At 33.3% G+C, this 27599-nt stretch overlaps 1 protein-coding gene across 3 annotated transcripts; it reads left to right on the top strand.

The window, feature by feature from the left end:
* Positions 1 to 212: 212 nt before the first annotated feature.
* LOC126830295 (protocadherin-1) lies at positions 213 to 27161 on the top strand. 3 transcript variants are annotated; one of them, XM_050560663.2, is made up of 6 exons: positions 213 to 441; positions 20901 to 23634; positions 24881 to 24997; positions 25667 to 25765; positions 26163 to 26708; positions 26923 to 27161. In XM_050560663.2, the coding sequence occupies exons 2-5, from the start codon at positions 20950 to 20952 to the stop codon at positions 26166 to 26168; spliced, it is 2907 nt and encodes a 968-aa protein (XP_050416620.1). In that variant the 5' UTR covers positions 213 to 441; positions 20901 to 20949; the 3' UTR covers positions 26169 to 26708; positions 26923 to 27161. The 3 variants fall into 3 exon arrangements, with proteins under 3 accessions (XP_050416620.1, XP_050416619.1, XP_050416621.1); XM_050560662.2 differs by lacking the exon at positions 213 to 441 and adding an exon at positions 20150 to 20280 and having other exon boundaries at positions 26923 to 27160; XM_050560664.2 differs by lacking the exon at positions 213 to 441 and adding an exon at positions 20322 to 20399.
* The last annotated feature ends 438 nt before the right edge of the window (positions 27162 to 27599 follow it).

Raw genomic sequence — 27599 nt, forward strand, 5'->3', positions numbered from 1 at the left:
TCCCCAGAACAAAGATGGTTGCCTTTTTTATTGCACACATTTACAGCTGATGACGATCTTTTTGGCACGAGCTTGCACAATGCGTGTTGACCTTTGACCCGTTGCGATGTTTTTGAGAGAATGCGAAGAGTACAATGGGAGGTTTTGTTTCAAAATGAAAGTTGACAGGTCTTTATTAGAAATTTTCAAACAACATTTGTTGAACAATCCAAAAACATCGTTCATTTAAACAAAATGTCCGGATACAACACACGAAATCCATTTGAAAACATCAAATTCTTATTCTGACATTTTCATTTAAAATAAAACTAGAGGAGGCCAGTCGAAACGTCGTTCAGTAATAAACAAATTGCATTCTACAGAATTGTGTCCTGCGTATTGACATCAAAAGTCGGTTTACATATCTTTATGAAGACTTTGGACTATTACTTTTCTTAAAAGGTAAGTTAGAGAATATCTATTTAAATTTACAGAGATGGCCATTCCTGACTGAATCCATCTTTATTAATTAACTCGGTTGTTTTTGAATATTAGGAAATCATACCCCGTTCCATGACATTTTCTGACAGAAATGAGGCACCCCCGTCTCCTAACTAAAATATCCGGGTTATGTTTGATTCCTTTGACAACGTCACATTATTGTCATAAATGTTGATATAACAGTGTATTTCTAAGGGATCTCTTATAGTTTTTAATGTAGTCAAACCATGATATTGACAGCTCAAAGGCATGACATGTATTTTATTAAATGGAATGCACCTGTAGCCTCTCCGTAGTTGGCTAAATTAAAACACCATAAACACATCACGTAGTTGAAATAGTAACGTCTTGAGTGCTACCCCTGGTGGGATCCTCTCTCGTGAATGTCAAAACTAGTCCTGATGCGATGATTTCCTATGAATGTCAAGTGATTCATCATATATCTGTAGATATAAAATTAAAGTTTAAAATATACCAAAGATTGACCCTTTACATTGATGAATAGTCTATAAAAAATCATTTAAATTTATACAGAAACTCGTGGGGGTTTGAACCTAAAAACAAGGTGAAACGTTAGTCTCGATCTAACGGTCTTTTGGTTTTGTGTATTCGGAACATGACTTTATATTTGAACTTGATAATAAAAATTAATGACATGACACTGAACATGCCATTAAAGGTTATGGTATATATTAACTCCTATCTTCAATGACAGTATGTCAAATATTGATAATTATAAATATTCAAGTAAAAATCACAAATGTCACCTAAACAATGATATATTGTCATTTTAATGTTGTTTTCTTATAATTTTACAAGTTTTTGTGATCTGTAATTTTCGAGAAAAAAAGTTCAAATGTCTATTATAAGAATCTAAGTTCAAATGATATATAGCTTGTCACGTGTCAGATTTCTTATTTTATGTTGCATAATGTCGGAATCTAAAGTTTTGGGGATTTGTTTTAGCGAAAATATTGATAGAGTTTTATTATATATATTATAGTATTGGTTTAATTCATATGTTTGACAATATTGATTCAAATTTGAATATACATAATATTTTCATAGAAACAAATGTTGGTTATTTAGTATTTTCATACTAAAAATAAGGAGATATATTTAATACTAACTACATTTAATGTCGTTTTAAGAAACTGAATTTTAAATGTTTTCATCGGCGAGGTGTAAAGGCGCAGGTATCTTTGTCTATGTCGATGTTGAACTGTCTAAATGATCATGTTAACCGTGTTGTGGTCAACACATACGACATCAAAACTCGTTCAAACGCCATGTACCTGGCCATGTACCTGGCTATGTACCTGTGTTCAGTTTTTTCTTTGAAGATGCCGACCGTATCGACTATCTTGAATAATCTTAAGTCTTATACATATCCCTTCCACACCATGCAAACACATCATAGCAAATTGTTGGCTAGCTTTTCTCAGCTTAAGTATGCTTAAAATAGGATTTGAGGCGACTTTTTAAAACCCACAAAAGGAGAATGAAACTAAAGAATTTTTGAATGAAGTTTTTCTTATGACACCCCTTTGCCAAGTTTCGTGTTAAAAGCTAAATCTATAAAGTCACAGGGCCAACAGTCTTCTTTGCTAAAGCATGTTTAGCCGAGGCTTCCGCCTTTTGTGAGAACATGGATATTGATTTGGGTCATCTTAAATACAATATAAGGAGTTTAGCTGCCCAACACTTCATATGCACACCTCATTAATTTGAATTATTAAAAGAAAATCATAAAACCTATTTTGATTGTATTGTATACAAGTGTAAGGGGCGGTCGAGTACACTCAATTGACCATTGGTACAAATTCAATTTTTTGCGACTCAATTCTCTATATGAATTAACGAGCAGGTCGGTCAAAAGGCTGCAGTGTTTGAGGGCGGTTCCGGATCAACACCCGACATGAAAAAGCAATATGCACTTCAATCACACAATCATTGAATTTGAACAGTACGTGCGAGTTAATGCTTTTTATTGGAATCAAGTAAAAAAGAATTTATTTATTTATTTGGATTGAGAAGTAATTAAACAGGTTGTCAAGTTGTTAAAACACGCATTTCCCAGGTGCCGCCACAATCACTGACCACAAACAACACGTGGCTTTAATGTGGATTTATCAGACTGGCAACTTCTAATAATAAAAGAATGGTGTTCATATTTATTCAAATATTTAATCTAAATAATATTTACATGTAACGTTCCACTTGACTTGTTATAAGAGCTGTGACAAAAAAAAGGTTGGTGATGTGATATGGCGATAACATAGTTGAAGGAAATCTAGAGATTAGTCATTTTATATGGTAGTTCCTGTTTGACCAACCCTGAAAATGTTCATTTCCTCTTTTTATTATTTCTGAGAAAAAATCTACTGAGGGTTACAACCCCGACACTCCTTATTAAAACAAGCGAAAACGGGGCACTTGGGTGTCGCATTCGTGTCATTTTTTCAATGATAGACATTATTTCATTAAACGTTTGAGAGTTATTGTTCATTAAATCTGAGGGCGATGTAGGTTAGAATCCCGGCGTAGGCCTCGAATAAATGTACGACCTTCACTTGTTAGAGTACGCCGAGTCTTTCGCATAGGATCTAAACCTACCTCCAGCCGCTGTATTCTATTTGCGTACATGTAAAAAACACCTTGACAGTTGGAAATCTAAGAAGTGTAGGCAGCCAGATTGTTCTTCCTGGCATTAGGGAGATAAAATAACTGAAGGTAGGGCATATGTCTCAAAATGACCAAAGTATTGTGTGGGTGCGACTTTAAACCCCATTTCATTCCTTGATTCTACGGGGTTTATACGACTCCTCGCAGCGCTGAACGAACAACATTTAATTCGACGTTCTTCTTTGTCTATGTTATGTTGTATCTTAAAATATAAGCATAGTATTTAATTTAATTATCTTTTCGATGATACTGGGCCTACTGCACTGATCTTGGGACTGGGCGAGCAACCTTTCTGTCCTAAGTCTTTCGAGTCTTTTCTGCCCGTGTATGACAGATCTCAGCAGTGGACGTGCAACCGTTCTGTACGAAGTCCTTCGAATAATGGCGAAAACGTGTATATTGCGGGTTGTTAGTTCACATCGTTTTATTCTTACAGATTATCAGATTTGGGAGAAAAAATACAATCTTCTGGTGTAAACATGTCTGATTTATCACAAAGGAATTCATTCTATATTTTGATAATGGGTAGTATAAATATAAGTTATTAAGAATTGATATACCATATGGAAAAAAACGACCTAAGCACTATATAAGAAAAGTACAATACGAAAATATATTCGTAACCTCCGGCATCGAGATTTGGTATTAAAGGTGTAATTTTACAAAATTATAAAAGATATTGGTCATAAAAACTAGCCACAATATGTCAGACTTTTAAGGATGCCAGCGGAGACGCAACATTATTTAGTCTCGTCTTAAGTATTATAATTTAGGGATGTTCGTTGATTCAGGTTCAAATTACCAAAAATACGTATCGCATTTCACAAACGTATTCTTTCATGGATCCCGGTAGGGATCCTGATATAGCTTAAGGCTTAGAGAAAATATAGAAACATTAAGTGTTTTTGTTCCAATTTACTCCCCTTAATCCGTTCAGGCGTGTGAGTCCTCATTACAGAATCTAATACAACCCGTCCTAACCAATAACTAATGTTATTGTCCGAGGTTTATCATATTTTGACACATCTTAATATGATCTCCAGATCCATGAATGGCTACTTAATGTCAAAATATATCGCTCTAAGTTTTACAATAGATAGATTGGACCCCAGTAATAAATATTGCACTTGGTGTGGTAGGTATCATTCAAACTTATGTTCGATCCTATGATATTGTTTTGAAATATTGTGTCAGCCCATCTGTCTAAAAATGATACTTTTTGTCATGACGCGGAACATCTTTAAGATGACCAACTGTCACTAAAAAGCAGACACAAGCAGGGTGTTGAAAAAACGACCCGAACACGTTTTGTGTATTTAGCAATTCATAAAAGGACATATCATTATTACTAAGTTCGAGTCATCAGTTTTAAATACCTATAAAGATTCCATATTTATTGTAAAAATAACGAAATATTTGAACTAAGACATATATGTATCATACATAATCAACTTTTAAATATTTCAAAGATAAATTGTGATAATTTTCATTTAACGGTGTCGATAAAGTGTGTCCTGCATAGGATTGCTCAGCAATTGCAATATAAAGAGAACAAACGCAGATACGACAGTGTGCGGGTAAGGTAATATCATCCTTTACTCAACAAATAAAAAACAGCATATTGTCTATCATAATGACGAAACTTTACATCCAATTGCATTCGATTAGATCTCGTTTTGTTGTATTTCATGAAAGATTATTGATTACATTTTTCTGGAATGTTAAAATGAATACTGAGCTTTTGATTTATTAATTATTATACGTTAAGGCTTTTGTGAAGATTAGACATGTAAACAATTAAGCCGTAACCAACTTCAAAACTATTAACAATAATTTATTAATAATACGACCAAGATTTTATATCTATCTATTTGACTTTATGAAGATAATTGTATTGGAAGATTTATTATAATGAACACGAAGTATAATACTGAGCAGAAATGACAATAGACTATACATTTGTAATTCATATATTTTTATGATCTTTTTGGCCATAAAGGTTCCGACATCATCTTTATGTATACCGAATCTTAATACAACAAAGATCAAAGATGTATTCTTTCAAAGAGTTATAATAAACAATAATGTAATCAAACAGGACTCTTTTTTTGTCTACGTTGTTTCTTACAAGTGTTTTAAATCTTAAAGACAGGTGTTGAAAGTATGACAGCGTGTGAGAACATATTACTTCTGGATTAAACATGACTGGATATGGAATGGGTGTTGGACACGAGTGTCCATAATACTTGAAAATAGTGTTAGTTCAGTATTATAAAGATAGTTTATCTGAGACTAGGATTCTACCTCACATAACTAATGTTGTCTGAAACTACAACTCTAAGTCACAATACTAATGTATCTTGTAGTACGATTCTACGTCACAATACTAATATTATCTAAAAGTATGATTCTGCATCACAATACTAATTTTGTCTGGAGGCTCTATTCTTCGCCACTAACAATGCTAATTTTATCTAAAGTATGATTCTATTTCTACGTCACAATATTAATCTAAATCAAAAAGTACGATTCTACGTCATCATACTAATTTTATCTAAAAGTACGATTCTGCGTCACAATACTTATTTTATCTGAAATTTCCAGTCCACGTTATGTTACTAATTTTATCTGAAATTATGATTCTACGTCACAATGGGCCTGCTACGTTTATCCAAAGGTACGATTCTGCCTTACAAAACTACATTTATCTTACTGTATGATTCTACGTCACAAAACTCATTTCATCTGAGGTTATGAGTCTACGTCACAAAACTATGATTCGCAACTGGATTTTCTGGTCTAGTGAGTTGCGCTGTTACGGACTTTTGTTTTAGTCTGAAACTAGTAATGTCGTTGGAGTTTGTAAATGACAAAGAGTATTTCAAGAGTCTCTATATTAGTTCAGAAATTACCTATGTATGTGTATTGAATAGACACCCACGCCACCTAATTGCTCGGTATTCTGGGGTATATAGCTGCAATTTGTGCGGATATTCGAAACATTTCCGTTAAAAATTCATCAATCATAATTCTTCTAATACTCGACTTTTAACGATTTGCGAATCGTGTTTACGTATCAAGCATCTCACAACATCTGTTATGTAACATGTGGTATTGTTTGTGTTCCAATAATGTAATTGTTATTTACCTACATTTAAAATAAAAAAAAACTAATCGATAATATTGAATTCGATTATAACAATAGTCAAAGTCAACGGATCTAAATAAATATGTATAAATCTGCTTTTTCTGATTATCAAATAAATGAAATAAACTAAATATGGAAATCATACCGAAGTCTGCGAAAGACCTAACTAAAAAATCAATTTTCAAAATCTGATATAGGGTACATAAAGAAACAGCTCGCATTTTATAAAAAAATAGTTATAAACAAAATAGTCAGACTTTAAATTACAATTATTTTCGGTAACCTTCTGATTATATCGTATCTCTAAGCTGGTACCCTAATTATTTTGGCAGGAGACTGTTTATTAATTACTAACAATAAACTTGAACAATTAAAAATTGATTTAAGATGAGAAAATTGTTTTAAATTGGTCGTTTGAAGTAAGTAGTTAAGTAGAAAGATTTTAGCCAATTCGCTAAATCCACTGCTGAGTCGGTTGTTTGTATTTTTCGCACCTCCGCTAAAACGAAACGCAAGGTTGTGTCAATCGATTGCGATCGTCAATTTTACTGTTTGTGATTTATCCTAGGTGTGCTAATTTTCCCTGTCGGTGTTAAAAACGAAACGAAATAATTGTTTATTAGCTTACTATAGACACTTTACCATGAATTCAGCATTAATTAGTAATTGCATGAGATGCATTACTTTGTTACTTTGATGTATATGTAATTAATGTAGTTCTCTGCAAAACGTAAATTTGGACTTTTTGCCAAGATCAAAATGATCTCTTTACGATACAGAAGACTTTAAATCAATATTTCTCAAGCATTCATTAAAATGTGTAGAATATCAAATTACAATCATATTGCTTTTAAAGGGTAATTCTATATGTTAAATTACTTAGTTTTTATTACTAAATCATTAGGACGCCCGCATTGGTAGAAATCTATTAAGAATAAACAGTTATGGCAAGGATATTTTTGACTCATTTCATTTGCTGCTCTACCGTTCTAATATCTCAATATTTTTTTTATAATACCCACGTATAATCTGGAACAAGTTAATTACTACCAACCACAATACGAACATCTGAATTGTTTTTATAATAAACTAAATGAAGAATTACTCGAATTTGGAACTTATTCCAATAAAATGCATTATGTTCAGCTGATTGTAAATTGGATTGGGATTGCTTGTAAACATTTTAAATGTATGGTAAAATGAATTTCAATCCAATGTGTATAAGTATGATAGTGGTTACCCTTTTTGTGTGTGTGTGGGTGGGTGGGGGGGGGTCTACGTTGTTCTTGTCGTTATTGTTTTTGTTTCTATCAATTGAAAATTCAGACAAATCTGGCACATCTTTCATGTGAAGAGTCTTCCTCATACGCTAGCTCATTTTGTATATTTCAGCCGGGAAGAATAAATCCATTTATACAGTTATGCTCCCAGTCCCATATGAGCAGATGGCTTGTCCAATTTCCCGTTAACTTTTAATTTCATCAATCGCTTTTCAATTTACAGAATTGTAAAATCAATGGACATTATTACTCAGAAGAGCAAATCATGCGAATAATGCGTTATAAAACTATTTACAAAATTTAATTATTCTGACAAAGAAATGGCTGAAGGCTAATCATTTAGATCTATTTGTTTATTAAAGTTAATAAAAGCCCATAAAACAAATATTATTGTAATAGAAATCAAACCATCGATAGATATGTGTAGGCCTACAATGTTTTAGTATACCAACATATCGCCACGAGGTATATAACAACTTTATCACTCAAATCTACATGTTCGACAAACACCACCGACCTATCTTCATTCTAAAATCACTTTGGCGGTATATTTAATGTATGCAGCGAGGTGTGGACGCTAAAATAAAACGAAAACAATGTAGAATTTATGTTGAGCGACGATAAATTCGTTTCGGTTCAGCAGTTCTGAAGTTAAACCAATTTTCATCTCACACCCGCGAGCAATAGCTAGTCCCGACCCCACGTCGTCACATGCATTGTCCCGTCGTACCCTGTCGATATCCTTTATTGCACACACTTTCAGCCAATCAGATTAAGGCTACCTATGGCTTTAGTAATAGTGTTCTATGTGATATGAACATTTATTATCAATGTGTATGAAGATTTAGAATCAGTATTTGTGTGACTGAATTGACAGAAACAATCACCAGGTGTATTTTTATCCCATTGATAGTTATAAATACTAATCTTGTTGGATTTTAAACAGATTTTTTGACTAGAATTTCGAGAAAAAGATACTAACCATCAAGCAATATTTTGAGGTAAGACAGTCATTTTAATAAAACAAACTAAATAATAATATAATATTTACTAGAGCACCGGATTTAATATATCTTTTTAAATTAAGTAAGCAGTGTGTGTCATGTCTTTTGTTCTACTAGTGATGTACCTTGCTGAAACTTATGTTAAGTATCTGTGTTTGAATAGGGTCAAGTTTTGTTGATGAAACGGTAATTGTCCTTTTTTAATTAAATGAACTAGTTGTCAGTATTTAATGGAGAAAATTGTCAAATTACTTGCGATTAGTAAAAGTTATATTTTTAGTATAGATACATTATTCAATAATTGGACTGCAGTTTTAGTATAAATGTAGCTTTCAATATGCTGAAATGAAATTGAATTGGTTTAAATTTCCTATTTTTCTGCACCGCATAGGCTAATGAATACGAAATTCAATATACTGGAATGAAGTGTACCATAAGCATTGTAATATTGATTTAGTTTTGTTTCGTACTTTTATGTTTGTACATGGTATGATTGTTAGAATTTCAAAATCTATTAACAGCTGTGATTATTGTATATCATGTGTGTTTGCATTAACGTGTATTGATATATTACTTATATTTTAACGGGATAAAACATAATATTATATATCTATGTTCGAATGATGTGAACTTAAATAGATTTGATGTAACGGAATAACGGAATGATTATGTTTGTTATAAAGTACGTTGATGTAAGTTATAAAGTACGTTGGAGTTAGATTTAGTTTTAAAGTACGTTAATGCTAGTGTTATGTTGGTGTTAGTTTTAACGTACTGTAATGTTTGTCTGCGATATCACCCAAGGTGGAAGCGGAGGTTAAGCCTATAAAGAAGGTTATACATAAGGTATATTTCTAATTAATTACTATAATTGACGGTAAGAATATATTGATATATTTAACATGTAAGTATTATTTATTTATATAGTTAATTGAATAGAACAAGTCAGCCATTACATGGCTGTTGACCCATCTGTATCTAGTCAGTACATTTTATTTATTAATATATAATGATTTATGAAACATTTTAGCCCCACAGTGTTAATACGTTTTCTATTAGCCTACAACTTTTACTGTGTTTTGAGTGGATGTTGGGGTTGGTGCCCAACACGTGCGCTGTGGGTCATATCGCCTGTCACATATCCAAGTGTCGTGGCTTCATTAACTACGTTGGAACGTGACAAGGGAAGGGTCGATCGATGCCAAACATCGCTGTTTTTCTCTGGGTGATCTTTTTTCCTCGAACTGCCCAAAACTAATTATTGAATCAAAATGTTACTCTCTCTCTCTCTCTCTCTCTCTCTCTCTCTCTCTCTCAATATGCCGAAAAGACATAAATCTACAAGGTATATAGCAAAAAATACATAACCACATAACAGTATAGATGTACTTAAACTTGAGACGGACAAAATAGTAATTTAGTTTTAGAAAAGTCATTTCAAAGAAGTGCTTTCGTCGTCAGTGACATCACTATTGGAGTGGCTGACTATTTAAGTTTTAAAAATAAACATTGACAAAGTTAAAATGTCTTTGTAGAATATGCTAAGTTAATGTCTTAGGTTATTTCCTTACAGTACTTTAACGATTACAAAGGTATGATTCAGTTGAAATAATTACCGGATTGTACTCATTATACACCTACTCACCGTACCATCCTATTTGTTAAATACAATGGCTTAATGGTTTTATCTTTTAAAAATCAGTTTCGTATATCATCTGACACATACATTTTTGTCATAATTTAAAATTTTCGTCAATTTTCAGGATTTTGCTTTGAAATCAGTATCTAGATAAACATGTTTTTAATAAAAACAACCTTCTTCTAACGCTTTGAAATATGGTCCAATTGCCTTTCCATATCAAACGTTATTCATCTTTTGCTGGTTATTATGGTAACTTTCTTCATAGTGTCATTTCTTTATATATATTATCATTTTCTATATCAAAATTAGCACGTGTTTTGTTGCTTTCTGTTAACTACAGTTTGTATAAATTCATTTTTTATTAACACTTTTATTTATGGGCCTTAGTTCTTTATCTTAATCAGATACATCGAACTTAAGCAACCTTTATAAGTATAACAATTTATCATTGATATGTGGAACATTTAACGACTGTGACTTTTTAAAAATCAAGACATTATGTGTACAGGTATTCACAAACCGTTTTGCTCAGTTGATTCACTTAATGTACCTTTACCAAATGGCACACCTGTTAGATTTACCTGTTCATTATTCACAATATATTCATTGTCGTGCTGTTACATATCATTATAATCAACATGTAATTATTTGATACATGACTAATTTTCTTAAAGCGTAAGTTATAATGTTATGTGTAATACAGACTCGGTAACCCCCTTGTGTTGATTGTTAAGTGTTGCAAGTATTCAGTGATTTCATTATTCTTTCCGTGTACCTACATAATTTATAAAATAAAAACTTGTTTTATCTAATTTTATCTAATAATGTAAAGATGACATGATAAATGTTAAAAAGCCTGATGAACATTTTTTTTTAATAAGAATCACAACAACATGGTAATATTTTTTATATAATATAAAAATATTATAACTTTATGGACAAACTATCGATTGGTGATACATTTTGGTGAACAATCATTATTATTAATTATAGTCAGATTCACGGCATGGTAAATCGAAATTTCACGAACGGCTATAGTTTAATATCTTTTAATAAATAATATTAGCAATTACCTCTCTTTTTTAAAAGACCAAATAAAGAGTGATCTATGACGAAATGAAATGGTGTTCAATGTCCTACTGTTCGTCTATGACTGGGCTAATGAGGTCGGGCATACGCCATACAGTGTGCTATAAGAGAAATTTTACCCGGACTGTGGTGCTACAGCCTACTCTATATATTTAATTCCAACTGCCAGGGAATCTTGTACGTAACCATCCGAACGACTATTCTATGATGAAATGTAAGAGAACTCGTCAACTTTGGATTTTCAAAACTTTTCAAAAGACTTAGGTGGTCAGTTGTTGATTTGCATGTCAGTGTTAAATTTTACCCTGTTTTTATAATCTCGATTAAGGGACAACAAAAACGGATGAATTTCCATACACACGTGTATGCCGTTTCGTTGGCGTTGTGGGTATTCCGATAGTCGTTACATATATACAAATAATCTTGTGGATTTATGGAAATAGCTGTTTGATTGACAGGCAAAAAGTGGCTACCTGTAAAAATCTTTAATATTGATACTATATACTTGTACACGTATAGGTGTCAGTACCGTGAGTATATTATAAACAAATAAGGATAGATACATATATATCAAAGGTTTTAAAGCGATGCGCTGATGGACAGATGTCCTTGAAAATGACATCTAAATATCCCCGGGCTATTTCACGTAACATTTGGTTATCTGGGGGTGTATCGTGGACTTGTTAATGTGACATTAAGGGAGGGTGGTCCCCGTGTATACATACTATTATTTACCTACATGTCAAAGACATAATGGTTAATCATTACCGCTTCTGTCCTTACTAGGAAAACGTTAATGCATGCATGGATTAATTGTACGGGATTGACTTTCTGTCATGTGCCTGATTCGACTACCCCCTTAATCAGTGAGGCAACAATGATAATAGATTCCACTTCCATTATTTTGGAATTTTATAAGGAAGTGTCAAGTTACTTTAAAGAGTAAAATTTACATAAAGTTTCAAGGCAAAGACACCATTGTCTTTGGACGCACACAAGCTCCTGGTATGCTAGTTCCGCCATCATTATCCCGATTGGTACAGAAAAAACTAGGACACTAAACTTCCATTTCATTTCATATTATTTCATATTATTTCATGACCGAGTTGCAATGATTACAACATCCAAAGCCAAGAAATGGTTGTTTACAGATGCCATACTGATAAATTCTAAGCACTTAGCAATATCCGTGGTATATCCATTTTCTGGGATATAATATGTTAATAGTGAAACATGGTTTAGAATCTACATTGCTATTCAAAATTATCGTACTTGTTTGTAGTTCCATGTGGTTGCTCGTTTGAATTTTTCAGTTTCAGTTAGCTTATTTGTTTATTTTTAAAATAAAATTGATACGATATGATGTATATAAACCATTTATCCTTTCGGTTTAGAACCGTCACTGCTATTCAAAACAGTAGTATTTTTGTAGTTTCAAGCAGTTTCTTTATTTTATTATTCAGATTCAATTAGCTGATTTGAATTTTGTACGATATGATGTATACAAACAATTTGGTCGTATATTTCTTTCAGTTAGCTATGAATAGTAATATATGTAGTAAACGAGACAGGGTATACATACTTTCTAGGACATCTGATACCATTTCTTATTTTAGGAGTTCGCATAGCTGATAAAGTTTGTTCTCGTACAAATCGCGTATGCAGCTACAAATGTTAATTACTTGGCTGACTGACAGGAATCCCTGTCTTCAATAGCCCAGTTGGTGCTGTATAGTACGACGTTAATCCCTATTTCGTTTCGTTTCTATCCATGTAGTATCCTGCGACCCCTCCCCCAAAAGGTGAAATCATTAGCCATATATAGTGTCTAAGACATGATAAATACGATCTCGTCAATATAGATGGTTAAGCTATGGCTATATCAAAACACGATTGTCTTTGTGTGGCTGTCAAATTTAAAGAATTTATGTTGTAAAATAAGCATACAGGCGACACTAGGGTTTCTTCACAACATGAATTGGGGTGTCTTATATATACATTTACTTATCGCTCTGATCGGGTGTTCGGTAAAGAAAAACGAACCACTCGTTAAATGTAACGAGCTAATACTGGGTGGATTCTCCATAAGGGTGTCGCCATCTTTGATATGAATCTAAAACATTGGAAGGTATTAACAGGGATTTTTTCTTTCTGTCACCCGTGTTTAGTCTCTATGAATATTGTCAACTATGTAAAACATATCAAGAGTATTTTGGGAGTCTTAATAGTTTAAGAAAATGGCCATATTGGTCAAATTAGGTGTTTTATGAGGTTTTTAAGATGAAGTTGTTGATAAGTCTATTACTAGAAAGAACTGGCTGTAAACCTGCTATTTGTACTTATTTTTGACCACAATCTTAAATTACAAATTATTTTTTTTACAGTATATAAAATCGAGTTGTTGATAATTCCAATACCGTATACTGACTATTTATACTTGATTTTAAAAATTGGGTAATTGATCGCAATCTTATTATACAATCGATTTCAAGTTTTTCTTTTAAAAAAATGAATTTGAAATTTCTATACCTATCGTGAGTCTGGTTATAATGACTAAAAACGTGCTAATTAGGGAATTTCCCAATTGATCTCAAGGGTACTGTTTTATCAGGGTGTTAGTTACTGATATAATTGTCTCTAAAATTATCAGTTTGTGATAATTATAAATTTAGGACTTAGACGTCGGGTTATTACATCCCCAATGGAAAACTTCAAAGCACCGAAAGTGTTACGTTCAAGTGGAATGTTTGAAGTCCATTGTATGTTAATATAATTTGTTTTTAGCACATGCGCTTAGAATCTGGAATTAACACACGGTTACTTTTGGGGGTCTGTATATGTTTTTTGCAAGTCTGTTGGTCTCAGACATTTGGTCTGATATTCTTCATGTTAATGACTATATATATACCAGTTTTCATTGACTTTGGCATTCATCTTTTTTAGTCTTAGTTTGGCTAAAATCAAAACAATTTCAACGATAACGCTGTCATTCACAAACTTTATTAAATATTCGTACAATTTCAAACACTCTAAAAATCAGTATCCTCGTGTCAGCATGAGAAGGTCTGTCCTGTGAGAACACGATTCTTTGGCGTACCGTTTTTTTGTGTCTTTTTAAAAATAGGATAGTTAAAAACAGCCACCCTCGCAGTTATTTTTGTTTTACTAGCGAAGAAATCGTTTCACGAATGGATTAAGTTAGAATTGTATTGACTGGTGTCAGTTTGGTGAGGATTGTATAGAAAGCGAGGTGTCAGTAAGATCCAGGTCTTCCTACATATTATACAAGCGGAAACGATGTTGATTTAGAATTGTGGAAACGGTGTTAAATGTATTGTTAATCACGTAACTAGAAAAATACACTTCTCACCTAGCATTTGTCTAAAATATAAAGACCCCGAATTTTTAACACAATGGCGAGGGAAGACGAGTTGACATGGTTACGAAATCAATAATTGAATCGGTGACAACGTTATGTAACCACTCGTGGTCGAGAACGAAACGTGTTACCCAATGAAATTATTCGTTTGTGAATGTTATCGATGCAATTTCAGGAAGACCCCCCAGGAGGAGAGCTCACCGTGTTTTAGTTTTTGCTTTTAAAAACATTAAAAATACCACAGATGGTCGTATAATTAGTCTCTTAAACTTAATAAAAACACTTGCATATTGCATCACAGTAAGTCCAAGCTTTTGGTAAAATGAACATTATCATTATGTTGAGGCGAGCATACACAATGTCTTTTACAGCTCAAAGAAACCAAGCTGATGAGTTTCGATTTAAAATTTCGAGCGAGTGCATGAACTAGAAGTCCGTTGATCTTGTCTTCAGTCCATATTCCATTGAACGTATTGGACTAACGATATTTAGTTCGAGGATTTTGTACAATAGAAAACATTACAACAGAGAGGTTTATATTAATTTGCTTTACAATTTAAAGTCATATGAATTAGATAGAGCAGTGATCTAAACTCTTAATTATGATTACCTAGTACGGGGAACAAATTAGGATAGTTACTCGCTTAGTTCCCATGTTTCTGAAACCGTAACCACGTTCTCACGCTAGACTTGTATAGGGGCTGTTTAATCCTCAAGATTTGGAGATGAACAAAGCCCGGTCATAGAGATGCGTTATACAAACCTCAATCGTAATAAGTAAAAGATAGACAATTGGAAAAACAATGGATATCAGAAACGACAATGAAGCCAGACAGCATTGTTTTAAGTGTTGTTATTCCATTGTCTTAACTTATCAATACAAACTACTTCACAATACATTACTCTATGACGGTCAAGAGGGTGGGTAATTGGATTAAATTAAGAGGCGTTGTAATTGCAATAAACAGAGACAGTAGTTTGGGATTAATAGATTACCATCAACGATTAGTCAAGGGGTCTATAAGATTAAGAACGGGGTTTGATTTTTAAAGCTGATTAAGCCCTGCTTATCCTTGCAGCGATTAGGAACCGCTGATGGGAACATTTTCGTTTTAAGGGGTTCAAAGTACTATATCTTTTGTCCTGAAGAAGCGGCTTTTATATCAATACTTCCAGTCTTTATACCTTTAGTTTTTGTTAAGGTTGCGAATGCTGGAAAAAAAGACGAGGAATTTAAGAGGATGTTCCTTTGCAAAAAATAATATGTTCGATATATATTGTATTTCCTGGCAATATTTATTGAATAATTATTTACATAACGCATCATTGAATTATGAAGCTGTAAACAACCCCCTTGTATAACACCATCTCACGTAAGAAATTATTAACAAAAGTACAAATATATTGTTTAAAATTGTAGTCATAATTCAATGTTTTAATTAATCAAAGGGTTGTGTCGGATATATCTTGATTTAGATACATGTATGTGCATTATACGACAGGTAATAAGGTTAGTGACACGATGATCTGATGATGTAGATGGTAATGAAAAGGTATGTGAACCTACATAATTATAATCGTTGCTTCCACTTTCCCTTCAAAAGTTGAATAGTTTTGAGTAAAAGAGTGAAAGGTGTTTTTCTAAATGGAACATGCAAACAAAGGAATAAAGAAAACAAAAATGGCATTTTATTTAAACGGTCAGTTTGACACTAAGATCCACGCATAAACATTTGAGGGTGACATCCGCAAGATTTCTACAATTCAATGAAATTCCTTCCAGTTAATAGTGTTTTAAGATAAGACACCAATATTTTGAAGATGTTAGGTCAAGAGTATCCCTCACATTTATCGTGCAACAGTCGGGAATCTACTTCAGAGAGACAGAGATTAACACCGTATTGTTCGAGGACCACCACAATTTATCGCGGAACAATGCGACAACTTGTTAGGATCCTTAGGTACCTCGCTATTGTTTTTCTTCGTGCTAAATACAAACTAGTAGTTGAATCACTGATATAATGGATTGAATAAAGACGTGGCTTTTGGTAATAAGATTAAGACCCCTGTTCCTCTGATTACCTTTCATCAAGACGTAACGATTGTCGTTCTGGCAAAGAAACAGTGGTGGCACCGACTGAGATAAAAGAAATAGGGGCGGTAGGGAGAAACAATATTACGGGAGGTATTTACAACACGTAATCTCTAGTTCATGTGAAAATTCAGGATTCTTGAGTCTTTATTCCTCTTATTAAGATGCAATGTGTGTGTTTTCATTCTTAATGATAATATTTACTCTTGGTATTATCTTGAATGGGATGTCTTAATGTTTTGCCGACATTATATCATGTCATAAATAGGTTCTCGTTAAAATCGCAGGGCACTGACTTTTAGATCAGTGACATTGTAACATTTTGAACACGAGCTTGGGAAAACCTGAAATTGAATTAAAACATATTTTCCTAACTTAAAATTTAAAATATAGATACATTTTCTATGTTACATTTTCTAGGTTTGTTTTATTAATGGACATGAAGGGGATTTTTATATTAATGGACATGTAACCGACTAGACTGTAATATAGCCATATCTACATTTAGATTTAAGGGAAAAAACATATTGCTAATGATTACCCGTCTTGACAGCGACGAGACAGTCTTGTCATAGTAATTGCTTTACCCAATTTTCTTATAATGCTATAACCAGAACATATGTCCACAGGTTTAATCGGATCAGATTTTAAAGACTGTTATTAGAAGTAATCGTTTACAATTTTGAGAGAACATATGTCTCTTTAGATATTGATCCAGTGAAAGGAGTTGGCACTAGGAAGCTGACATGTCGGACAAATACATAGACAGTATCTAAACATCTTTAAAGGGTATACCCGTGTAAATAATACATACCGATGAAAATCGAGGTCCTTATTTTTGTTAAATGTATATGAGGGAAATGTTACTTCAAGGGGTTTGGTATACCTTTTAGGTTTTATTATCAAAATAGTTTTAACAGTTCAGCGTATCTGGGATTACTGTATTGCTTTGATGTTATCAATAAATGTACGTTAGAGAATTAATCCCTGGATTAACCCGACTATATTTGATATAAGTGATAAAATATGAAGGGTTTGATAAACCGAACACTTGGAATTCTTAACTTGTCAATTTATTATCTATTTCTACATCTGGAACGAAGCAGATATCCTTAAACTTAATATGAATGTATTACATTGTATCGCATCAAAGTACAGGGGTTAAGCAAGGCTCCCTTACCAAGCCACCTCTCTGTATAACATATACACATGGTAAATGAAGCATGATGAATAAATCTATTAAGGCTATATAATTTCATTCAATATCAGTATGTAACGAATGTCCCAAATTAAACATATTATAAACACTGCAGCTGAGCAGCTGAATAAAACCCCAAATGAACTCACGCACATCAACAAAAACATTAACCGCTGAATAAATGTATTCATAAACAATCTCTCAATAAATGGAGTTACTATAAGCTATCGTGTATATTAAAGGATGAAAAAATAGATGATAAACCAAAGACTGGCTTAAGTTCATTTCTATATCTTAAATCAAGCAGAGAAACTAAACTTATTTAACACCACATAAACGTATTCAAAGCTTTGAATGTAACACCAAAAGACCCGAGAAAAATATATTTATTATCACACCTCATTTATAGTTATTCATTGGGACGTATAAGTTACTATTTTGCCGACCAACTACTCATAATCGTATTTAACCCTTATAATCTTTGAATCACAGTTTAATAGAATAGCTTAATTTCTATAAATTTGATATGTTTGGCTGCTGATAATTTATCAATGAGATATATTTGAATGCTATAGGTTAGACACAGGGATATTAACTTGGATCTCCCTTGGGTAATTGCCTAGAAAAGGTATATTGCTCTGTATTAATCAAATATTTGAACACATTGAAAATAAACGGAACCTTTAGCGACATGGACGAAAAGATGCTAATCGAAGATACACATTTAATCTGATTTACATTCAATCCGGCATTCTTCATAGTTCAATATTTAAAATAACTTAAATTATTCATTATTTCTTTTATTTACACGAACTGTGTTGCTGAGATCAGTATAATTTAGAAAATTCTTCAATTTATTCTTTATTTTAAAAAAAAAATCTTGTTTTGCACTTCAAATTATTTTCAATTTGGTTGATTGTTAGTACAAGGAACATCCCCAATCTAACATGTTTAGTTAATGTTAAACATTGTTGACTTTTAAACACAAAAAAAATTTAACATTCAGAATCGTAATAGATAGACAAGCAGATGTTTTTTTTGTATATATAAAACAGCTATTTAGAGGTGGCTAAGTTTAATGAGTAAATATTGAATAAGATGACAAGTTAAATGCGATCCATCTGGTCTGAACGAATATGGTGGTATTAGTCTGTTATTCAAATTTAAGAATTAACTTTCATAATTTTTGCTTTCGCCGGGCTATATAGACATATATAACAGATTGGGTGGGGCAAAACAAAGATTTCGGATTAGGATATTGACAGGAAAGTCTAAAAAGAAGAAAGAAGTTCGCAAGAATGGCAGCTGGGGGTCGGATGGGGGGTGGGGGGTAAGGGATTGATTTTTGTGCCACGTTGAATTCTCGATTTTTGCGCCACTTTTAAAACTAAGCTAAAATGCTAAATGTGTATTTAAAGGACATATTATGGAACTTCCTTTAATCGTTATGATTAAAAAGAAACAGCCTAAATCGACAAGATTGTTTTATGTTCAGTTGAGTTTGATCTTGGTTCACTTTGTAATAATGTCCTTAATATTAATTTAATGATGACAACCACGGAATTAAATTAATTGCTATTTGTAAATATATCTGAATAGCCATTGTTTAATGTAATCACAATTGTCAGAAACCACAAAAAATAAAAATAAAATTATTAATAATCACTATGCTAAAATATTAAATATCCATAATTTTGTTGCGTGACGCATACAAATACACAAACGTCTTTATTTAAAATATTAAAGTGTGTTTCGCCGAAGGGTGTGAAGCATATAAAACCTATTCATTTAATATGATGTACCCAAATATTTAACATATTCTGCAAGACACTGGCGTGTTAAAAGGAGCCTATTTGAAAGTTCAATTCCTTTAAAAGGAATGATAAAAAGGTAGAAGCTTTGTTCTGTGCTAGACATGATGTGGTGGCTGTACGTGATGTTGAATCAAAGAAGTTCTCTAATTGTCATAACAAACCGAGTTGTAAATATTTCGCTTGATTCTTCCAATAACTTTTCTTTACTTTTGACCTAAGATGTGCGCCGTCTGTACTAAGATATGGTAGCTATTTTATCCAGGTATTGTTGGACAGCACGAATTGACCAGTAAGTGTGAAGGGAGGCGTGGCTTAGATCGAGTCAGGTATAGGCCATTATTGACGATGTCGCCGTTCAGTTGTGACTAGTTAGTCGTTCGTATCGGAGATATGTAAGTGCTCAGTAAACAGCGATATTTTGATGTATGTGAGAACAAGCCATTTGATTATCGAGGACGTTTTTATCAGAGTGAGTGATCTTATTGCCGTCTTTTCATTCCGTGAATAATGTATGAATTATGGAAATATTGACTAAGTCAAGTCCTTAGGTGGTCTTGTATTGGAGTGTCAAAATGCTCGGATCACGAGGTTAAGTAATAATGGATATAATTTAAATTTCACTTGAACGTGACTGACGGACTGTCTACTAACAGTTCATTATTTTCCGTTCAAGTGATTCATTGTAAAGAATAAATGTACAATTATTGTTCATGTTTTAATGGTTTTACTTCGATTTATATGGGAATCATTCTTCCGTAGGTTCAGTGTCACAGAGAAAGTGTGGGGACTTAGACCTACATGTCTTTCGTGAGTGTTACATTTGAAAGGCAACAAGGTTAACGATACTCTGTATGCGTGAATTCCAGTTTAAAAACTGATTTAAATCCACCCTTTTTCACAAGTTATTCCAACATTTAGTAGTAGTGTACTGATCGTTTAGCGTCTGCTTCCACACTAGCTAAATGCATTTGATGGACTGTTTATTTCTTTCTTCGTATGTATTATCTGCAAAATGAATCAGATGTTTCGTTTATAAAAAGTAACATTTTTGAAATTCATAGCTAATTTTTTATGTCTTTATATTTTTAGGTAGCCAAATGACTGAAACAGTAAAACAGGGTATATAGAAGACGTAAAGATGACAATGGATTTAATAGTTATTTATCTAATGGTATTATTACTGTCAGTGTCGCACGGACAGACTATTACATACACCATTAGCGAAGATGAATCACCAAGGCTCTTGGGCAACATTGCGTCATCAGCTAATCTCTCCGATGTGGTTGGCAAAGATGAAATCCCGGCCTTGCGTTATACAATGGTGACTACAGATGCTAACATAGTTGGTTTGTTCAGCTTAGATGAAGACAGTGGTAATCTGTTCACGTCAACGAAAGTGGACAGGGAAGGATTATGTGGTCAAGCTGTTACGTGCGTTATTGATTTGGACGTAGCTGCTCAATCGTTTCTCAGTACCGTCTTCCGTAAAATCAAGGTGCTTCTTTATATCGATGACGCTAATGACAATCCTCCACAATTTCCACAATCCATGTTGCAAATTGAAATTTCGGAAACGGCTGCCGTGGGATCAACGATTCGCGTTCCCATTGCATCGGACGCGGATGCAACCCCAATTAATCGCATACGCAGGTATGAACTTAGTCAGGAAGATGGGGGCGTTTTTGAACTTTTGGAGACACGATCCGGATCAACAGTGACAGCTTTAAGTATACAGCTTAAGTCTGAGTTGGACAGAGAGCAAAAAGAACAGTATAAATTAGCAGTGACCGCCTATGACGGTGGTGACCCTGTCCAAAGCACCAACCTCACTGTCGTTGTCCTAGTAACAGATGAAAACGACAATAAGCCAGTGTTTCAACGATTCACTTTCGACGCCACTTTAACCGAGACCGTTGGACTAGATTCTAGTATATTAAAACTTGAAGCTTCTGATTTGGATAAAGGGGACAACAGCAAGATAACATATCATTTTGCTTCTTCCGTTCCAACCCCTGTGGCTACCTATTTTAAGCTCAATCCCGAGACCGGTGTCATCAGCACGAAGAGTTCCTTAGATGGTGCCGGTGGCTCTACTTTCATTTTTCAAGTCATCGCTAAGGATAACGGGAGCCCACGTCTCACAAGTGAATCTGAAGTCGTTATTAAAATAATTGATACTAATAACGATCCACCAGAAATTAAAGTCCAATTGTTGTTTAGTCAAGGAGGTTCTTCTACTGTACCAGAATCTTCCATCATAGGTCGTGTCGTGGCGTTGGTTACAGTCAAAGAAACAGACTCCGGTAATAACGGACTTGTGGATTGCACCATACGAAACAGTTATTTCAGTATTCAAGAAATGAACGTACTGGAATATAAAGTGATCGTAGCAAGGCCGTTCAATCGCGAAGAGACACCCGTCCATAATGTTACTGTAACATGTACAGATTCGGGCTCTCCGCCACTGACCACTAGATCAGACTTTCAAGTTCGAATCCTTGATGAGAATGACAATGCCCCTCAATTCCCACAGGAAACCTATTTCTTTAACTTCAAAGAAAACAACAAAATCAACCAGTTTGTTGGAACGGTTCGGGCTTATGATAACGACACTAATGAAAACGCACAAATGACCTATCAGCTAATCAATGGGACAGATTACTTCGCAATTAATTCTACATCCGGGGAAATAAAGGCCATAACAAGTATCGATCGAGAATCAATACCTAAATTTGTGATCCAAGTGAAAGCTGTCGATAAAGGAAAGATTCCATTGTCGGGAACAACTATCGTTAAAATTAACATCGACGATGTTAATGACCACGCTCCTGAATTATCTGCCAAAAGTTACGTCTTCCATGTGGCTGAAGACACTCGAATCGGATCTTACATCGGTTTTCTTACGGCTAACGATGCCGATATCGGAATGAACGCTGATGTAACATACGCCTTGGATTATTCCTCTGTTGATCATAACGTTCCATTTACTGTATTAACTAACGGCACCGTTGTAAGCACCGCTGAAGTCGATTTCGAAAAACAGCCACAATATTCTTTTAAGATTTATGCCAAAGATCGCGGAACACCCTCTCTTAATTCAACAGCCATTCTTACCATAATAATAATGGATATTAATGATAATACTCCAGTTATATATTTTCCTGCCGAGAACAATAATTCAATAAATGTACCACATACTATGAGACTTGGTGCTGAAATTGCTCAAATTCAAGCGTATGACATTGACAGTGGTGATAATAGACGTTTATCATATTCCATTAACGTTGTCAATGACACCAATCTCTTTACAATTAATGTGGAATCAGGAACCATAACCCTAAGTCGAGATATGGATGCAAAAGACATTCAGACATATATCATCAGTATCGAGGTCCATGACAATGGTCAAGTTCAACTGTCGACTCAAGCATCTATGGAAATCCAAGTGGTTCGCGGAGATGCTTTGCCTGTCGTCGGAGGTAACAACCACAGCACTAATGTGGCCATTGTTGTTGTGCTCATTTGTGTCACCTTAGTGTTAGCCATTGCAGTAATAGTAACTGTGTGTTTAATTCGTCGGATAGACAATAAAAAGAAACAATATCTAGAATCCAAACCAGAGACACAAGAAGACTGGTACGAAAAACCAAAAGTTGTTAATACTGTTGTGCCAGTGTCAAATAACTTCCCAGAAGATAAAACGACGAAAAAATCAGTCAAATTTGTCACTGAAAATGAAAATATAGAAAGTTTATATGCTCAAGTTAATAAAAATAGGCCTAGAAATACCAACAAAGAGACATCTAGGGGCCATACTAATAAGGTAATTAGTGGTTTTAATCGTAATTCTGATATGGTATCTTTGAGGTACATGTCAATTTAATCAAACATAACTGTGGAATTTAACATCCGGGTTTGTTAGTCCTACATCAGATAGTAATCTCTCGAAAGAGACAGAAAATATTTAATTTTCATATCCTTTGTTATAACTATAGTAGTTGTAATTGGATAAAACACAAAACCTCTTTGAAATACAATACTGAATTTAATAGGAGCATCGTTCTAACACTGATTACGTTGTGGTTATTAATCACTATGTAGTAATAACTATATTTGTGTTTTATATGGTATGACCAATTATTAAATGCCACCCATATTTAGTTCAAGTTATGTTTTATAGAGTATACAGCAGTTTCTAACGATTATTAAATTTGATCACCTTGGTATTTATGATTACTCGTGACCGTAAATTATTAATTAGTTAATTCCATGTTAAGATAAAAAGAACACGTATGTTCGACTGAAAAAATCCGATATGAACTACAGGTTAGATAAAAATCCAATAATCTCTTAGTTAGAATATATGATTAACTGTTTTTGGTGAGTGAACATGCTTTAATTGTTAACTAAGTTAGTAAATCTTTTGTTATTGGGCAATCAGACGGTAAAGAAGAGTGGAGGGGAGGGGGCTTTTATATGAATGTTGCATCTACGTTGAATATTATGTTTCGACTGTTTGTTCGGATCCACTGTGCTTGATTTTCATAGCGTGTATAAATTGGTATCGATTTTTTTTAATAGTTTTTTTAAGAACTACAACACAAAAATCTATTCTGACCTATATTATATATGATGATATTTAATAAGTTTGGCCAACAAAATGAGATTTTTATCAATAAAACAGTAAATATAATTAGCTTGTATATATAAATATACATCCGTTTATATTATAATAATAGATTGTGATATCATTGTGCTCTAATGAATAGTTATCTTAGATATTCGTTATCACTGAAAGCAGTACCATGATTACTGAGTATTTTAAGTGTAATTTAGGATAAATATTAAGCTATAATTGTTTCAAGAGTAACAATTGAACTTCTTTGAATTATTCAAATTGTGTTAAATCGATTTGTGAATCCGGACTGCAAATTTTAAGAAATAAACACGTTTTGAGCATATTTATGTTACCCCGAAAAAGAGATTCAAGTCTCGGGTAACAGCCGCTTTAAAATATTAATCATAATATATAAATATGATATACATTTATCGATTATATTTATTTGTAGGCGTTTAACGACGAACATCAACAACACGTGTCATTCGCCGATGAGATCAGTAATATAGCAGCTTTACAGAACCATCAAGCTTTAGTCAGAATATTAAAACTAGGTGACAGAGAGGAGGTAAGAACGCCAATTTAACACATGTCTGATTGGAACATCTGGGGATAGATAGTGTAAAGTTATGGGGTTCGTCTCCAATGTTGCGGTTTGACTTACATGTAGTATCCGGTTTAACTTAATGCCTTGTTTGATTAACTTGCAATAAAGCGACCCTAGCCGCGGTATTTTGAATATAAAGCTATAAGCGTAATACAAATAGTACTCAACAGTTATAAGTAAAAAAAGAACAAACATAAATACACCACCAAATCAAAATGTATACTACAAATAAATTGTTGGATTTTAGAAAACATCAATAGCAGTGTGTTTAATAAAGGCAATAGACCAATAACGCATCTTGATATGTATAACGCCTGTTATTCAGATAACGAGCTTGTTTCTAGAATTTCATGGTAATGAATTAATCATTACTTCGTTACGTGTATAACTATGTCTAAATTAATTATTCAAAGAAGAGCGTTTGATCAAAAACTCTATACATTTCATTCCATGAGCTTTTCCTGAAGAAACATTCTTTGGCGATCAATATCCACGGCCGATGGAGAGCATGCTTTCGACCTACCAATTTGTAATGATTGTTTTAATTAAGGTAGATCAATTACAGGTTAACATTTAAATAAGAAATCAATTTAAACACATATATTGATTTGTTGGATTTTTTTTTTGTAGAAAATGAACGACATAGATGTATGGAGTGACGTTTCGGCAGATCATACTGCTAGCGATAGTGGCCATGGTGACAGTGATTTAGATCTACATACTGTTAAGGTACGTATATAAATGCCTTTAAAAGGCGAGCATACCTTTTGTGCTTATAAGGGGCAGAGGGGTTGTGTTTTCAAATAACAATACTAACCAAGCTAAAATAATTGCAATTTCCATGGATGGGTAGCATGATTTATTCACTCCCAAGTAGCATCTGTTTATTACGGGAAGTACCGTATAACTGATTTATTGTTGTAAATAATGCAGATTATGCTTAGTCTTTCTATCCCAGATGATTCTGTGTCTCACTGTACATTCCAAAATGTGAAACTTTCGTACAATAAGTAGAAACATTATCTTTAGATCTTATCATATGATATCGTAGACAAATTTAGACTTGATTGATGAATATTTCTCTAAGTGTATAGTATATAAATAATACTTTTATTTGTATTTTCAGGTCTAATAAAAGGTTCCACAATGACCATCCTTCCATCTGTGATATATTACGATATTATTGTGAATTTTGAAATAAATACTTTAATACAAAAGAAATATAATAAATAATAACATTGCATAAAAAAAACTATTTATAAAGACATTGAAGTGTGAAAGCGTTAAATAAATGTGTGTGGACAAATGACCAGAGCTATACCTATTGATTAATGGTTGTGAATTCTAACAAGAAGTCGTGAATTCCAATGAACAACTCGTGGTGTTGTGATTAATAAACCAGGTATTCCGATGGCCCAGTTTTGTATTTCAATAGTCCAGTTCTCTATTCGAATGAATGTTGTATATTCTGATTGACAAATAATGTATTCCAATGGTGTAACCATATATTTCAATGGCCCAGTCATGTGTTCCAATGGTCCAGTCATATATTCCAATGGTCCAGTCATGTATTCCAATGGAAAGTACTATCCAGTTACCTGAAGATGGAAGATGTTGATCTCATCAAGTCAGTGTGAGCAAACCAGTATTTTAGTACACTACATGTATCAAGGTATGTTCCGCACAATGCAAGATTTCAATTTTTTATATTTGATAAAAATGAAAGTAGAAAGTGTGTATCACATGCATTTGATGATTAGAAATTCGAGGTTTACAATTAGCCCGTTTCTTTTAGAAATATTTTAAAAGATTACATATATGATGATTTTTTTTTAATCTGACGATATTTAAACAAATTCTAACTCAACATTACTTATATTTTTCAGTAATCAAAGAATGGAATGAAACGAAAAGAATGAAAGACGAAAGACTGATATTTTCACAGTTTAAGCTCCTCCCCATCTCTTGCCAAAATAAACATTACCTAGATACCATGTCAGCCAATCTTTTCCTAGCCTAATTAATATTATTCCAGCATTAACTTACAATTCTTGTTGATTTATTATGTTTGTATGTTGTTGTATTATAAGAATTTGTTATTGTTATCTTTTTTTACAAACGAAATCAAAATAAATCTTTTAAAATAATACTAAAATTGTGTGTTCTATCCTAGTTGAGTACTACATGAATTGAAGATAGTTTGAATTTCGTAAATAAAAGGAAGTGATATCAGGACGTTAGAAATGGCAGTTGTTGCAGACAAGAACATTCGGGCTTTTGCAATCTGGGTCTTCGTCGTTAAGAGGGCTACGGCTAAGCCGACAATGGACGTATGTCTAGTCGTTCGGACGGGACCAATTATGTGCACGTAAAGGAACCTTGACAGTTAGAATACGAAGAAGAGTTGAAAGAAAAAGCGCTGTCCGGTCCAAATCCTCCTACCTCGCAATGCAATCATAACCATAGAAATAATACCATACGGTTGTCTCAAAATGACCGAAATATTGTGTTGATGGGGCATTAAACTAAACACCATTCCATTATATTTCAGTTTTCCCATAAT

The sequence above is a fragment of the Patella vulgata genome, chromosome 8, assembly GCF_932274485.2.
Source record: "Patella vulgata chromosome 8, xgPatVulg1.2, whole genome shotgun sequence".
Lineage (NCBI taxonomy): Eukaryota > Metazoa > Mollusca > Gastropoda > Patellidae > Patella > Patella vulgata.

What these genes read in the sequence shown, in the direction of transcription:
- LOC126830295 (XM_050560663.2), top strand. Translation starts at nt 20,950, where the DNA reads ATGACAATGGATTTAATAGTTATTTATCTAATGGTATTATTACTGTCA. An exon ending in CTAGGGGCCATACTAATAAG is followed by an intron (nt 23,635 to 24,880) that starts GTAATTAGTGGT and finishes ATTTATTTGTAG; the next exon opens with GCGTTTAACGACGAACATCA. An exon ending in AACTAGGTGACAGAGAGGAG is followed by an intron (nt 24,998 to 25,666) that starts GTAAGAACGCCA and finishes TTTTTTTTGTAG; the next exon opens with AAAATGAACGACATAGATGT.